The sequence below is a fragment of the Pteropus alecto genome, unplaced genomic scaffold, assembly GCF_000325575.1.
Source record: "Pteropus alecto unplaced genomic scaffold, ASM32557v1 scaffold68, whole genome shotgun sequence".
In the NCBI taxonomy this organism is placed as follows: domain Eukaryota; kingdom Metazoa; phylum Chordata; class Mammalia; order Chiroptera; family Pteropodidae; genus Pteropus; species Pteropus alecto.
In genome coordinates, this window is record NW_006441386.1 from 9190861 (window position 1) to 9207810 (window position 16950).

The following is a 16950-nucleotide window of genomic DNA, read 5'->3' on the forward strand; positions in this document are numbered from 1 at the left end:
AAAAGAGAAAACATAAAGCTAAAAAAATGGAAAAGGATTGAAGAACCCAAGAATGAGGGAGTACTGCAGAAGAGGACAGAACAGAAACAGCAAGTTGGAGATGGTAAGACACCAAACTGAGAAATCAGACATCCAGATTCTTCCCCCCTTCAACCTTCACCCTTGGGTAAACTTTGATTCTGAGCCGCCTTCTTCTTCTATCTCTTCCAAGCCCCCCAGGGGCTGCCTATTCTTCACAGCTGTGGAGGTGAGGGTAGGTGTGGGTAGGATGCTGTTCAAAGGTAGGCTTTCCTCCTGGGATGAAGAGGTGTCCTCTCTGTGTTGCCTGGAGGAGCCTGCAAAGATGCAGATGCATATACTAATTGTAGACCAAGTACAGCCACAAGCATTTTTACTTTTTCAAGACCTGCCTAGGAATTGTTTAGGGAAAGTTAACACGAATAGAAAAACTAGATAGCCTCATTATGTTATGACTAAAATATGAGCATAGCCCTATGTGCTAAAAGTTAGGCTTATAGAATTATATCTAGGACTTGTCCAAGAAAAACTTACTACACAGCTTAGAAAACAAGATGAAAAAAGATATAAATTTTCACAGAGGAATAGTAACATTTGAACACAAATGTGAGAAAGGATTGGACTCCCCAAAGAGAGGTCTCAACTAATCAATGAAGATATCTGAGGTCCTGTTCATTCAAGATTTTTGTGGTGAGAAAAAGCTTAAAATGGCAATGAGAGTTTTGGGACCTGAAGCTAGGATGGAAGTATTAGGGGTAGGAACAGAAAAATGGAAGAATGGATTTTCAAGAAGCCAGAAAAAAATGAGATGACTGCAATGTCAGCATAGTGCTGACATAAAGGGTAAGTGGAGGGCCTAAAGCTCAAAATGTTAAGCATCTCTATTCTGCAAAAATCTGAGAAGGTAGATGAGGAGAAAGAGTCAAAAATGACTCAGAAAACCCAGGTATTATTGTTTTAAAACATGAGTCAAACTGATATCGGTATCTGCCAACTGTAAATATTCATACCCCCATTACCCTCTCTGCCCTCCATGGCCAGGTTTGTATTCTGAAACCAATAACCCACAAAGTGAGCTGCTACTGGTTTAAACAGAGGGCTACAGACAAAAGGAAAGAACCATACCCATGCCCCAGAGAAGAAACCCTGGACCCCCAGGTAGATCCTCCTAATCTCTCCAGCCTATTAATGGTGTAATCTTTGGGTTTATCGTTAGTTTTGAATTCATTTTCCATAGAGGTTTGCTATTTTTAGTTGGCTAAATAAACTTTGAAAAAATGAGTACCTTTAAAGATAGCAGATGCTCAATAAAATGTTTTTATTTAATTTAACCAAAGGCAAAAGTTTGAAGGAGACAAAAGATTATATGCTGCTTATCTAGGTAGTGGCAATAATAGTAGTGCTAGAGACCCTGATATCCATATATACAACACACACACACAGAATTTTACCTTCAATACGCCTCTTCTTGGAGTGGGGGTAGCCCTGAGGGCTAGCCTCTGCTGTGTTCTCTACAGGGCTGAGGGAGTGGCAATAGGTGGTGACTGGACCCCAGGGATGGCCCGGTGCCTGGGAGACACGCTGCAGACACTTCTCCAGGTAGGACAATCTAAGGAAGGGGTGGGATGAAGAGGCTGAAGTCATCAGTGGGTCCTCACCATGCCCTTCTTCCCTAATCCACTTCTTTATCCACCCACCTATAAACTTACAGTAGCTTCTTGTCCTGATGGAAGAGTCGAGGGGAGAACTCTGAAAGGAGCTCCAGGAATGCTAGGTTTGGGGGCTGACCGGAGGAGCCAGTTGGAGGAAGCTCAGACAAGGAGAACTTGATGCCTTCCCTTGGTTGAGCAGAATTATTTTAGGAAGATAGTCCCTTCCTACTTCTTTCCCAGGATTATCCAAGTGTACCCTCCTTCTATCCCCAGCTTGTCTCCCAGGGTTACCAACCTGCCAACCTGATTGCTATTTCTCAACATGCTTATCTTCCCTCCAAGATCTTATTCTCAACTCTCCCTGCACAGAGCCTTTAGCTCAGCCCTCTTAGGAAAATTCAAGCGCATTGACTTCCAACCAATATTGTCTTACTTGTGTAGCATGACTATAAGGTCACGGTTCTGTAGCTGCTGGGGTCCAAAGCTCAGGGCAAACCTTCGGGCCAAGTCCCTCATCTCAATGAAGGCTGGAAGCTCATTCAGGTCCTGGGGCCCCTGTTCTTGCAGCAGTTCTGTGTACAACTGTGTCCAGGAGACATGGTGCATTTGGGAGAGGGAGGAACAAGGTGGAAACAGAGAAAGGTAGGGTATTCCCTTCTTTGCCTAGAAAATCTAAAGGGCTCAGGATGCCACCTGCTACCTACTTTCATTCTTTCTTTCCTCTTGGGATACTGCCCCAACCCTCAACCCCCTGCAGCAGAGACAGTATTCACTCCTGCTCTGTAACAATAAAAATGTCTGTAGTAACCAAAGGAGTCTGAGAGAGAACAAATTAGAAAAGAATTAGGAATTTCCTATCACTTTATTGTTGGTGCTCCTAAGTTGAATTTCTATCAAGTTGGGGTGGAAACTACCCAGTCAGTTAAAAATTACTTTCTATGGGTCTACTAGTTATGAAGGAAACTGTCGTGTAAAGTAACAGTCAAAATAAATTAGAAAGTTCCTGCTCTTAAGGATCTCACATCCTAAATGGCCAGGTGTTAATATGAGTTTAAACTACAGGGAGCGCATGTCATAGATTTAAAGCTCTGTAAGCAAAAGGGAGTACCTGCTTGAGGCTCAGCAGCAGGATTCGGGAACAATGACTTCGGTCAATCTGTCTCGCTCTTGTTAACGTTTCCTTGATAATGTCACCATAGTCATTGTAAAACTGAGAGAGAGGAAATGGATTAGTGTTTGACCACAGGAAAAGACTGTTTCTGTTTTGCTTCTTTCTTCACATTCCTAATTAAGTCTCCTTCCAGAAGTGACTTAGGCAGGGAAACACGAATTTAAGTGAGACTAGACTTCAACTCTGGCTAACAGGTACAAAGCCCAAAACAAATCACTTTAGGCAAACCAGTAAGGGAAGAAACTCTGCCCTGAGCCCATTTCTTGGAGAAGAATAGTAAGCCTGCCAGTACCCACTCTTATCCAGCATTGAAGCCTTCATTATTTGCCTCACCCCACTAAAACAAAAGCTCCATGAAGCAGGAACTTTTGTCTATTATGTTCATTGCTGTGTCCTTACTGTTTGAAATGGTGCGTGGCACCAATACAATATAATGGTGGGTTGAGGAAACTGAGGTACACATTTAGGTATCTTGTGAAAATTGATCCCTCTTCCATTCTTTTTCTTCATTCTTACATTACCCTATTCCATTGACTGGGTTCACAGAAAAAAAAAAAAATTTCTGGATAAGAGTAAGATATTTCCGCTTTAATAAATTTGTCTCTTTATTCTAAACTCCTATTGTCCTTTCCCTCCAATTTTGCCTTTAAGCCTGATATCATCATCTCCCCCACCCTTTTTGTAGTGCTACAGTGTCTGTAGTCATACACTATATGCCTCACTGTACCTTGTTATAATGTTTGAAAACATCTGAAGCTGCATCCATCTCCAGCACCCCATAAAGTAACAGCTTGCAGAACCCAGCAAGGAGGCGGCGCCGCTGGTGCAACTGCTCTATCTGTAAATGGTCCTCTTGGGAATGACCTGGCTCATATCAAATGCAGAACAGAAATATTAGAATCAAAGAGTTAGGCCTCTTGCCCTCTGTGCCTGAGGCAGGCCCAAGATCCAGACCCTTCCTGAGCCCCAGGTATAGAGTCCCTGTACCCCCGCCCAGTTCTCCAGGCTGGATGAAGACGTGGTCCATGAGGAAGCTGGCTAGCTCAGACTGGAGAGTGGCTTCAGGAAGAAAGACAAGGGGCCTAAGGAAATCACGTCCCCCTACAGTCATCTGAGGGCTGAAGATGAGAAGTAGATCACTTAATAAGACGAAAGCCTGTTGGGAAAATTAAAGAATGCTTAAAAAAAATAGAACATTGACCAAGACCAAAATTACACAGCTAATTTCTCTTTAGAAAGGGGATTCCTCAGACTATGGGGCAAGACTTGTCTCCTTGTTCCCACTTGAGAAAACACTCACTTGCTCCTGGATCTCAGGATCCACATCTGAGAGGCAGCTCTGGCAAAGTTCACAGAAGGCCACCATTCTGCCTTTCAAGTTCAACAGCTGCTTCTGTGGAGACAGTGGCTTCAGGGGGAAGAATAAAGACACATGCTCCTTTATTCCTGTTCCCCCTACTTAGACCCATATTCACCTGGGAAGCACCTGATCCAGAAAGGTGGGTTAGTGTCCAGAGGATGGAAAAATAGACAAGAGTCAGAGCTGGCAGGATCACCTGTAACGATCAAATATTACAAAAACAACAGATGAGTCAGGAGAGTAAGGGGGCAGATAGAGAGTGAAAGAGGAAGAAGAGAGGGAGATAGGCAGGCACATACAAAGCAATGAAGAGATAAAAGCAGTGAAGAAGAGAGAAAATAAGATTAGGGGAGAACTGATTCCTTTTATAGTGGAAAAGAAGTGATTCCGGATAATCTTCAGAGGACTTTATCCTGGGTAAAACTATCACCTCTCCTAAGTTTATTTGAAGTCTCAATATATCCTTGACTACCAGGAAACCAGAGAAAATGGTTGTTTTCAGGCACTGGAAAGTACAGTTCACCTTCCAAGAGTGGAATGGAGGAATGACATACACATGATCTTCCTCCCTTGTGTCTACTCCATATTCCTGGGACTGGAATTGCCTGGGAGAACTGGCCACCTAGGACACATGGCCCTTAAAAACTCCTCTCTGCCTCCATTTCTCTAACTTGTCTACTTGCCTGGTGAGGAATCTCTCCTGTGTCCACAGCCTTCCGGAGGAGTCGGTAGCATGGTTCGTAGAGCTCCCAGCGTGTTAGGTCATGAGCACTTGAGGGGGGAGGGAGAAGAAGGAAAGTTAAACCAGAACAGAATCAATTCCACAGACACCAGGAGAAATCAAAGGAGCTGCTCACTTGTAAAAGGCAGAGAGGCGCTTCAGAGTGGCTGTCAGACTGTACACCTCATCCTCATCTAGGAAGGATGACTGAGGAAGAAAGAAGGTCCACAATGAGCTTTTCCCAAGAACTCATAGATTCATGTCCCCATCTGTGGCCTATTCCCACCTGAGTTTGGGGTGTCCTGTCATTCAGCCCCAGTTCCTACCTGCAGCAGCTCTTCAAGTTCTTGCTGGAAGCGGTCAGTCAGCAGATCTACCAATTGGCTGCGGGCAAAGTCCACCCGGCTAAAGAACGTGAACTCAGGATTACAGAGCAGATAGAGGGCGTGAGCTCCAGCCTCAAGCACCACTGGCTCTGCATGCTTCACCACTACCTCCTGGAGTTGCTGCAAGAACAGCTCCAGGTGCTGAGAGAAAAAAAAGTGGGAGAAACTAGTGTTGGGGAGGTGGGGAACACAACTCTTCTGGAGGAGAGTTCAGCTGGGAGAGATAAGAAACAGGGTTGATCTCAGACAAGAAAAAGTTAAAGGAATTCATCATCACCAAACCAGCAATACAAGAAATGTCAAAGGCTTTTTATGAGAAAAAAAATAAAAAATATGATTATAAAAATATGATTATAAAAAAACTACTATACATCTATCAATAATTACTTTAAATGGACTAAATGCTCCAATAGGGTGGCTGGGTAAGAAACAAGACCCTTACATATGCTGCCTAAAAGAGACTCACTTTAGGTTGAAAGACACACACAGACTGAAAGTGAGGGATGGAAAAAGATATTTCATGAAAATTTCATGGAAATGAAAACACAAACAAAAAGCTGGAGTAGCAATACTTATACTATACCAGACAAAATCTGTAAAACAAAGGCTATAACAGGAGACAAAGAAGGACCCAGTAATTCCACTTCTGGGTATTTATTTGAAGAAACTAAAACACGAATTCGAAAAGATATACGCATCCATATGTTCACTGCATCATTATTTACAATAGCCAAGATATGAAAGCAACCTAAGTGTCCATCAATAGGTGAATGGATAAAGAAGTAGTATATATGTACTTACATACATACATACAAACCTACATACATACATACATACATGATGGAATATTACTCAGCTATAAACAAGAATAGAATCTTGCTACATATTACAATGTGGATGGACCTAGAGAATATTGTGCTAAGTAAAATAAGTCAGAGAAAGACAAATACATATGATTTCACTTACATCTGGAATCTAAAAAACTAAATAAGTAAACAAAACAGAATTCATAGATGCAGAGAACATTTTGGTGGTTGCCAGATGGAAGGGGTGTTGGGGGAGTGGGTAAAAACGGGAAAGGATTAAGAAGTACAAATTGGTAGTTACAAAATAGTCACAGGGACGTAAAGCATAGCATAGGGAGTACAATGAATACTACTGTAATAACTATGCATGGTGTCAGATGGCTACTAGATTTATCAGGGTGATCACTTCGTAAGTTATATAAATGTCTAATCACTATTTGTACACCTGAAACTAACACAATATTGTATGTCAACTATAAATAAAAAATTATTTTAAAAAATGAAAAGAAAGAGGGTTGAAAGCATTAAACTTCAAGAATAAGATACCTAAGAAAGGGAAGACTTACTGATTTTTCTGAAACCCATGTTCTTGAGAACCAGATACTGGCAGTAGAACCTTTGGCCCTAGCAGGGAAACAAGGTAGAGGAAATATATCTTTCTTCCTCCTCACCTTCTCTAAGCGCCTGGTGCAGTAGATGTTGAGGTCAAAGTAGTTGAGAAGCTGAAGCAGGGGAGCAACCTTCTCTGCATCAGCTGAGAACTGTGGTGAGTGAGACCGAGTTATTAGCTAATGTACTGCTAATTCTTACTCCTATTCCTCATTAGAGGCCGTTTTCTTTCACCCTCCCATTCCCACATGCTTAACAGTGGGGCAGCTCTACCTTGGCCAGGAGCTGGGGTAGCAGGGGAATGAGGTGCTCAGTCAGCTTCACCTTGTCATCTGCTTGGATCTTACGTTCTTTAAGGGTTAAGCCCTGGAATTAGTCATTTGGGGGTGTGGGAAAGGTATAGAGAAAAACTGGGTCTAGAGAGTGTATACGTGTATCCGTCCACCCCATCTTATCTGCCCAGGAAGGAATCCAGCAGCTCCCTTCAGGTTTTTTTTCCTTCTTGAAATGGAATTCTTTGAGGGGCAGAGGAAGGGGCACCCTAAGCCAAGACTTGAGGATAAGAATAGACAATATGTCTGGATTTAATATTTTCAATCAACCCAACCTACCCCTCATGCCATACCTTCCTCCCAGTGACCCGCCCAACAGGGGGGTGACCCTCTGAAGCTTGCCGGACACTGGACACAAGGATTTCTATCAGCGTGCTCTCCTGCACATCGCCCAGGTCTGGGTTGGCAGAAGGATGGAGACACAGAACCATGAATTAGCCACCCTCTATCTCCACGTCCTCCCCCACCCTCACACTCTACTATCCATTACAACTCTACCTCTTACAAGACAGGAAAGAAATCTCATTTCCTACTAGGAGGTGAAAGGTACCCCCTGACCCCCAGCTACCATGTGACACACGTACTCTGGTCCTTCTCCAGTAGCAAACTTGTCAGACTCTCCCAGTCCTTCAGCTGAGACCCCGCACAGTCCCACAGGCTGTCTACTAAGTAAGCAGCATGGTTATGGAGCTGTGGAAGGAGGTACACATTAAATTACTGAAGTCAAATTAAAAAACTCTAGGAAGTTAACTAATGATAAACCATAGCTCTCTTTCCTGTAGTGCCAGCTCCCACCCTTCTCTACCTGCAGGTCTTATGCACAATAACCAAACAGCTCCTTCCTATACGTCACCTCACTCTCCACAAAGAAGGACAGCAGAAGGTGGAAGAAAGTCTTCTGGGCACGTGGACTTCGGCGTCGCTCTCTCCCACCCACTGTTCTCGTCTCACACTCAGGGTAAAAGAGCCTGGTAGAATGGACACAAGGAAAAGGCACAGCACAGAAAGAAATAAGGAGTAGAATCATCACCATGGAGGGAAGAAACAATCCAAGGAGAGGTATAAAGGAAAAAGAGGTACAGAGCTAAAGGAAGCCCCAAGGAGTTGAAGGGGAAAAAGAGATCCTAAGAAAGACTTTAATAGGTATGTGGAGTTCTTAGGAAGGGCAGCAGTAGATGAGGGAGAGAAAACAAGAGAATGGTGTTAGAAGAACAAATGAAGGGAGCCCTACTCACTTCCAGTACAGAAATTCCCCTGCAGCAGAGGCCAGGGCTCGATTAGAGGCGTATACAACAGGATAGATACTCTCACAGTCAGCATCTGTCAGCACCCCTTCCATGTTCCTGCCAAAAAAAGGAGAAAGAAGATCAGGTAGATATGGAGGTAGTCTTCTGGGACAACTAAGGCTAGAAACAAAAAGAGGCAAAAACAACGAGGATTAACTCACAAATAACTTTTAAATGAAGAGTGGAAGACAGAGGAGTATGGAGAGTTAGAGAAGATAGGAAATTTTCCCCTGGAGATCTTGCAATTCAGGAATGACCTCTGTCTTTCAACCTGTACATAAGGAAGAGTCAACCTATGCTAGGTGGAGGGACAGGACTCTGGAAGAGTTTGTCTGATGCTGGAAAGTTAAAAGTCTAAGATGCCTGCTTCCCCACTTCCCAGGACTTACTTAAGGATAAGTATTAGCAACCTGACGGCCTCCACTGCCACATCATACTCTCGGTCCATGACCATGGAAACCATCCGGTCCTGCAGGAAAGACAACATTGGTCAAAACCTCACCTGTGTCCATCCCCCAAATTGTATTCTCTTAGAATGAGAGATTCCTAAAGAGAGGATGTAGAAGCAGATGCTGGGATACTTATAGATACATAAGAGCAATAGAAATGGAAAGATGAGGTGGGGAAACAGGAACCAGAAGAGCCAAGCACAGGAATACTGTCCCAATTTCACCTTGAAGCGGCTAGTAAAGAGCTCCAGGCGTGTAGTTAAGTCCCGGTTGCTATACAGTCCTTTGAGAGCCTTCAGGCACTTCAGACGGACTTCTCGATGCTAGTGAGGAAAATGAAAGTATAACTGACTACTCCTCTACTCACCCTCTGGGCCTCCATACTTCCCTCTCAGATTACTCATTCTGGGCCTAGGTGTCCCCTATACCAAGGATTCTGAGATACCTCAAAGATAATGAACAGTTGTCTTCTTACTTAAAAAACAAAAGAATTACAGCAGAATTTAGCAATTATGATGAAAAGGATGTTCTGATTACCACTCTAGCACCTGTACCAACCCATCAATAATGTTCTTGCCTTTTCATAGGTAAGGTCTTTCTTCCCTCTACTCTAGTTTTGAGGTATTTCATTTCCTGGATAGGTCTTTCTTCTACCTTATCCTGCCTTCTCTAATACTGGGGAAGTTTCGAGGTTCAGTGTCTTGATGGGTTAATCACTGATCACTAGTGAAACACCTAAGTGGCAGGACCAGGTAAAGCTGAAGTATCCTAGGGCAGAAAAAAGGATGAGGGGAATAGGGGAAAGGAGACTGACTCAACTCTCACCTTATCATGCAGGGTCCAGCCAATATATTTTAAATAGCTGTCAGTGAGGAAGGAGGTACTGTAGCTTTGCATCCAAGACCCAATCTCCTCGATGCAGATAGCACGGATCTCAGGAAGGACATCCCTAAACACAGAAGAATAAATTGACTTTTATAACCTTCTCTCCAAACTCATTTTCCATCCTACCAAATAATCTCCCTGTCATATAAGAATTTATTTTCTTCACTAAACCATGTACCATACCTTTCATTTCCTCCTACAATGTAAATACAATATAAAAAAAATAAACATTTTCTTTCTATAACCAGCCCATAAAATAGTTGAACTTATCCTCCACTGACCCTTTTAAAAACTAATTTTGGAAGTTAATTTAACTGTCGACCAATGTATGTGTTTTAATTCTACTTCAAGAAAAGGTTAAAGCAGCCGAAAGGTTCTAAAAAGACAAAGGATGAAACCTAGATAAGAACAGGAAATATAGATACTCTTTTTAACTTAATTCTACCAGTTCTTTAAACAGTATAAAACTCACTGCTTTTAGCACAGTGAAACAGCAGACTGGATTAGGAAGAGGCTGGCCAAGATGCACACCCTCAGAAAAGCCTTGCCTTTTGGCTGTCTGCTCTTGTCAAGTCCCTAGCCCCAGGAAGATGGAAAAGCGAAGGTCTTGGGCAAAGTTGGAGCAAAAGAATACTCAGCAATGCCTTATCCTCTTATTTTCTCTCCCAGAAGAGCTTACAAGATCCTTTGTAAGTGGAGAGAAACTAAACCTTATTAATTTGAAATATTTCTTAGTTTTTGCTCCAATTGCATTAGTTCTGGGCTAACCAAATAACTCCTGAGTTAGGAGGGGACTTTGTTACTTCTACAGTTTCTGTAACCAAGAACCAGCCACTTTGACAAAAGGAACCCATTAACTTACCTGTATCGATGTACGAAGACACCCCTGAAGAGGGCATTCATCATCCCCTCAATCTCCTCTTGATGCTCTTGGAGCTGGAGGACAAGGAGGAACAGGTCAATCTCTCTTGTACCCCAACAATATAAAGCCACAAAAATATAGAAATGTATGGCTTCCACCTACTTCCTATTTATTACAGGACACAGTCTGAACTTTTGGTATCCTATGTTCCCTTTTAAACCTAATTCTGGAAGAAACTGTATAGTCAACCAATACCTTTCAGGTTTCTTTGTGTCTGAAAAGATAATATCCCTTCTATATCTGACTCTTTTGACTATCTTTTGCTATTCAGAGGCCTTAGCTGCTAGTTACATATGTTTTTGACTAACACTTGGAAAATTAAATTTTAATAAATGCAGTTTGTTTGACAGAAGAAGTGGACGTAGCAAAAAAAGAAAAAGAAGGAAAAGAGTAGACCAGTGGTTCTCAACTGGGGACCCCCAGGGGACATTTAGTAATGTGTGAGACATTTTTGGTTGTCACTACTAGGCGTTACTACTGCCATCCAGTAGAGAGAGGCCAAGGATGCTGCTAAACATCCTGCAATGCCAGGACAGCCTCCCAATGTCAATAGTGTCACTATTAAGAAATCCTAGACTAGATGAATAACAGATACGAAGGAAATAGAATTATAGGGAAAATTACAAGAATTATAGGGAAGCAGAATTAAAATGGAACATTCTTAAAGACAACTAACTACCCTTACTCTTCAATAAATCAATATATTGGGAGAAAATGGGAGGACGCAAAGGTTCAATAAGATTAAAAGCAACAAGAAACACAACAACCAAACGTAACACATAGTCTTTAATTAAATCCTGTTTGGAACTAATCATATATAAAAAGTATTTGGGGAACAAATGAGGAAATTTTAATATAAATTGGAATTAGCAACTATTAGCGAATCATTCTTAATATTTTTGGATGTGAAAATGGTACTGAAATTATGTAGAAACATGTCATCTTTTAGAGGACATATTTAAGTCATTAGGTTGAAATACCAACATGTCCATAACTTACCATAAAATGGAAAAAAATAAATGAAACAAATACGGTAAAATGTTAAATCTAGGTAATTTGTATGTAGTGTTCATTCTACCAATGCCTTTTTCTGTTTGAAAAAGTTCATATTTAAAAGAAAAAGGAGATGAAGGAGGGTAGGAGAAAGGTGGGTCATCAGTACCAAATTCTATAGAAGTTTGGAAAAGGAAGATTGAGAAAAGGCCATTGGCTATAAGGATTAAGAAGTCACTGGTTTGAGAATAATTTCAAAGAAAAATGAAGAGAGAAGCTAGGCAGCAAAAAGGATAGAGCTGGATACTAAGAAAGTAAGGAAAAACCTTCTAAAAGGATAGAGATGGAATAGCTCATGGAGGAGAAAAATGAAGGAAAGATTCAAGGGCCTATCTATAAGTGGAGAAAAGAGTGGGGAGAGAAAGATTAAAGACAAAAACGGGAATAATAATTGATGAGGCAAGAACCTAGAGAAATTAAAAAAAGGACACACTAGTGTATATAAGATTCAAGATAGAATATACATAAGGTTTAAGAGCATAATGACAGTGAAAACAGAAAAAGAGAATGAGAGAAGTTTAAAGTTTCCTTCTCTAATGATTTAGCAGTGAAATCTTTGGAGAGGCCTAGGAAAAGTCAATTGGTACAGTTAGACATGGTGAGTCCTGCAACCTCATAGTGGGGGAGTCTCAGGTGCCGAAGTAGAGTGTCTATGTGTGTAGGGGGGACCAGAGTCTATCTCATGATAGACATAGCTATTTGAAGGTTTAATCAGTGCAAATGATTTTGTTAGGGTTTATGTCCTGCGGTGGTATTTTTTAAGTTTAAAAGGAAACAAAGCAAATACCTACTATGTGGTAGGCTAAGCAATTTACTCAACATCTCATTTTATCTTCATAAAAAAGTAGAATTATCCCTCTTTTTTAAAGAAAAGGAGACTGAAGTTTAGAGGTGTTACATAAGGCCATAGATCTAGTAGCTAACTGGAACAGGAATTAAACTCAAGAGTGACTGAAAGGCCTGTGTCCCTTCCATTCCTTAAACACTTGGCTTCCCCCATCAGTGGTTGGCCTTTAGTACTCCTATGGTGACCTGTATACTGTACACTTGACAGGAAAGTCAAAACTTAACTTCTTGCATAGGTGCAGGCACAACTCTTAAACACTTCTAATAACGAATGGAGATAATGGAAACTGAGAAAAAGTGGTATAGAGAATTCTAAATTTTACTCTAAATTAGAAATGATAATAATTGAGCCCACATCCCAAAAACAAGATGAGCATGCAATAATCTCTGACAGAATGGGTCTATAAACTATTGAGAGCATCCATTATTAATGATCTGAAAGGTTGCTTGGGGACCTGTGTCTTACCAGAGAGAAGTCCTTGGGGACTGATAAGGTGAGCTTTGGCAGCAGTGGATAGAAGCTAGGAAAGAGAGACGAAAAGAGGCAGGGTACACACTTCTCACCTCTTTGCGTTTCTCCAACAGGCTCTCCAGCCGCTCAGGTGCTCTCTGTTCTGGCCCCTTGTTTCGTTCAGCCTCATACTGACGTTGATTGTTGTCTTTGTGCAAACTCAGTTGGAGGGCAACTCTTACCAGAGAGGTCATTAGCTTCATGGCTTTGAGTCAGGAAAAACAAGATAAGGAAACCATTATTTAAGTCAAGGAAGGGAGAGGAGGTTCAAAAGAGAAGAGAATAAAGGGCAGTGAAAATGAAAAGCTAGAGCAGGGTGACTATCAAATCCCCAGACTTATTGTTCTGGAGTGCAGTTTTTTTCTCCCTAACTCTTTTGGGCTTTTTTTTAATCCTCAGTATATTCCCAATGGTGAGCTATGAGAAACATGCTATAGCTGGAAACTGTCACTGTATTCCACCCCTTTTTACAAATCCACTAGAAAGAAACGAAATTGGGTTTGGGATAAAAGAACTATGGCCTTGAAATAAAGACCTAAAGTGCAGCTAGGAAAGAAGATCCAGAACTGGAAAACAGAAAAAAAGTCCAACCAATCCCCAGGAAAATATTTATAGAGTAAAAACGAATGCTCACCAGCCAGGGTGCTAGTGTGACGGAAGGCACGGACTTGGGAGTCCGAGAGGCCAGTGAGCAGGGAAATGAGGTTGTCCATAGGGAAGCCATCATAAAGGAGGCTGTACTGGCACTGGTAGACCAATGTCCTCACAAATTCACAAAAACTTCCCTGGAACTTCTTCCAGGATGGACCTGGAGCTGTCAGGGGATAGTCTCCTGAGTCCTAAAGAAGGGTTTATGAAAAGGATGGGAAAGTTATTACCAGGCCACAGGGATCGTAGATGTCAAAACCCAATAGTATAATAAAGATGTTATCTCTGTTATACTTCATTTCCTGCTATTCTCAACTCTAGAGGCATATTCAGATAATATCTGAATGGGTCTCTTTTGGTCCCAAGAGACTGAACTCCTCCTTCTAAAAAATATCCTATTTCCCAGAATCAGAAAGGAAGGGGTAATGAGCCTTGTATTTTGAAATAAGAGTGGCATGATGATCTTGGTCATATTCTTCCACCTCATTAAACTGTTCTGTTAGGTGCCGGATGATCTCTGAGTTGGACATCTTCTTGAACATCTCGGGGGTCACAGTGCCTAAGGAATAAAACAGATAAGGTATTTACAAGGGAAATAACAGGACACTATAACTATTTACATATATATCTGAAGATGAGCTAGGGAATGTATTGAATAGAGCGTAGGTGGGAAATCAGAAGACTGAAATCTGCTACTATCTAATTGTACATCTGCTATAATGCAACCCTTCTAGAAAACCCAAAGAAACTGAGCAGTGGAAAATTAGTTTTAAAAAAATCCAAACAAACAAAAAAAAAAACCAAGGAAAGCAATAAAACTACACCAGATTCTGGATTCTTATCATATAATGTGCCTAAGACTATCTGCCTCAATAAATTAAGTCATGGCCTCTGGGGGCCCACAGCTTCAGTGGTGGTGAAGTAGCAGAGAAATAAAGAATAAGAAAATAAAAAATTAGAGAAAGGAAGACTAAACGGTGTCTGATGGTCCATTTTAAAATTTGTGATTATTACCATGATTAATTATTTTTCTGCAAAAGGTCTTGTTTCCAAACCAACATAGTTTCCTATTGGTCATTTCCCTATTTGCCAATCAACAATGCGGGTAAATAAGTAAAACTTTTCTCATGCTTTACCTTCTCCTTTCATTTAAGAAATGCCTAATCCTATTCATCTAAATTCATCCAGCCTTCTGTTGGAGACTAGAAAGGGATAGAAGTTTCCTTACCTTTACATCCACAAGATCGGATGAAAAAGTTAATAAGCTCCAGGAATCCTGCATCCTGGTCTTGCTTGTAGCTCTCCAGCCACTCATCCACCAGAGACTAGAAAAACAATGTAGATGATTTCTACTTATAGCAATATGACAAACTAGAAATCCTGTATATTTTTCCAATTGAAGCATCTAAACTTCTGATTGAAATATTAATAATATATTTTAAAATGTATTGCTGGACTGGAATGAAAAGTAGAATTCCACATAGGCTAAAAATGAAGTGAAGGTAGCAATCCTTAGAGATAAGCAAGATGACTTTTGCTCTGTAGGTTTCTATTAAACCCTAGGAACCCTGACTTTCTGTCCAGAAGGCTGTGAAGAATGCAGAGTATAAGAGACTGAGCCTAAGGGCTTGTTAAGAAGAGTAGTCCCAAAGGAGACTACTGCATAAAGCTGGGTCCTGCAAAGAGTCATATCCTCATGCAAGCAAGAATGAGAAATAAACCTAAAGGTCAGAAGGGGACAGCAAGAAAACTAGTCTGTTGTGACCTTAGTGTGAGGTGGAGAGAAAACAAGAATTCTTCCTTGAGAATTCATAAGCATAAGCCAGCTCTCAAATCTGGATTTTCGGTCCAGATCCACACCACCTATATGATCAGAATAATCTCAATTGAATAATTTACTTAAAGGTGATTCTGGAGTGTCCCCAGTAAACTACCAGAAGCAAATGCAGGCTCCTCTCTTAAAACCCACCTTCTACCCAGGCCCCAAAGAATTCCAACATATAGAACTCCATGGAAAATGAGTGGTTCACATAAAATCTAGTAAAGAATCAAGGCACTGAAAGTAAGAATCAGCAAGAAAAACAGACAGTATAATTAAATACACAGACTTTAGACACTGAAGTTATCACAGATAATAAATTATGCTTACTATGATTAAAGAAATAAAAGAAGATTGAAAGTAGAAGAACAATTAATTTTAAAAGGGGCCAAACAAAATTTGTAGAAAATATAATAAAGTTTAAAATGTCAATGAATAAATTAAAAGCAAATTGGGCACAGCAAACAGAAGATGAGTGAACTGGAAGATTAGTCAAAGAAATCATCCAAAATGCAGCCCAGAGACTAACAGAAATAATAAAAGAGCTATTTAGAGACATGGAGAATAGAGTGAGAAGTTCTAATGATGTCTAATTGAATTCTAGAAGAAGATAACAGAACAAGGAAGAATCACTATTTGAAAAGAATTTTCCATAGTTGTTGGAAGATACCAATCCTCAGAGCCTGGAAGCTAATGGATCTCAAGCATAACAAATAAAATATCATATAAACATAACACACACACACACAAAAAACACAGAAAAAAAGAGGTCAACTTACAAAGGATTTACATTTAACACAAATGAAAACACTTACAAATTAGATCTGTCCAAATAAAATAGCCCCTAGCCATATCTGGCTATTAAAATTAAATTTAAAAAATTTAAAATCCAGTTCCTAAGTCACACCAGCCACATATCAAGTGCTTGCTAGCCATATGTGGCTAAGGTATACTATACTAGACAATGGTGATATAGAACGTTTCCATCCTTATAAACTGTTGTATTAGACTGCTAACTTAGATAGCTGGCTACCAGCAGCAATAAGTGAAATTAGAAAGCAGTGGAATAATCTTTTTAATGTGCTGAGAGAAGGAAATGTCATCTTAGAATTCTATACACAGCAAACAGTCTTTCAAGAACAGGGTAAAGACATTTTATATAAGCAAAAGCTGAGTTTGTTAATAAAGTCTATCTAAAGAAAATTTTAAAGGATAAAATTTGGACAGCAAGAGAAATGATGAACAAAGAAAAGGATGAAAATGTAGGTAATATCTAATTTGCTAGGAGAAGAGGAATGGACAGAACTAAAACACTGTACAACAGCATGTAAACTGGAAGGACCAATTGCAATTAAAATGTGCTTAGGTCCTTGTAGAAGGTAGAATTCCAAAACCAAGCAAGGAAAGGGAAAAAAGAAACAGGGAAGATAAAGTTGTAAGCACATAAAATAGTAGCAATAAATTCAAATATATCAG

The 16950-nt window shown here is 40.5% G+C and overlaps 1 protein-coding gene across 9 annotated transcripts in view; it reads right to left on the reverse strand.

Annotated features, from left to right (window-relative positions):
• The window catches only part of STAG3 (stromal antigen 3), a 23760-nt gene that overhangs the window by 2511 nt on the left and 4299 nt on the right, over positions 1–16950 (reverse strand). For 8 of the 9 annotated variants that reach the window (XM_025051552.1, XM_025051555.1, XM_025051551.1 and 5 more), the window contains 26 exons: positions 14884–14980; positions 14138–14214; positions 13642–13846; positions 13061–13212; positions 10538–10611; positions 9616–9739; positions 9015–9113; positions 8731–8810; positions 8291–8398; positions 7909–8023; positions 7640–7745; positions 7349–7452; positions 6997–7089; positions 6786–6875; positions 5249–5449; positions 5059–5129; positions 4885–4972; positions 4317–4397; positions 4142–4249; positions 3829–3997; positions 3569–3705; positions 2779–2880; positions 2104–2252; positions 1728–1856; positions 1470–1627; positions 161–335 (listed from right to left, as the gene is read on the reverse strand). In XM_025051552.1, coding sequence (XP_024907320.1) covers positions 161–335; positions 1470–1627; positions 1728–1856; positions 2104–2252; positions 2779–2880; positions 3569–3705; positions 3829–3997; positions 4142–4249; positions 4317–4397; positions 4885–4972; positions 5059–5129; positions 5249–5449; positions 6786–6875; positions 6997–7089; positions 7349–7452; positions 7640–7745; positions 7909–8023; positions 8291–8398; positions 8731–8810; positions 9015–9113; positions 9616–9739; positions 10538–10611; positions 13061–13212; positions 13642–13846; positions 14138–14214; positions 14884–14980 — 3092 coding nt within the window. The remainder of the gene's footprint in view (positions 1–160; positions 336–1469; positions 1628–1727; positions 1857–2103; positions 2253–2778; positions 2881–3568; positions 3706–3828; positions 3998–4141; positions 4250–4316; positions 4398–4884; positions 4973–5058; positions 5130–5248; positions 5450–6785; positions 6876–6996; positions 7090–7348; positions 7453–7639; positions 7746–7908; positions 8024–8290; positions 8399–8730; positions 8811–9014; positions 9114–9615; positions 9740–10537; positions 10612–13060; positions 13213–13641; positions 13847–14137; positions 14215–14883; positions 14981–16950) is intronic. The other variant, XM_025051554.1, reaches the window with a different exon arrangement.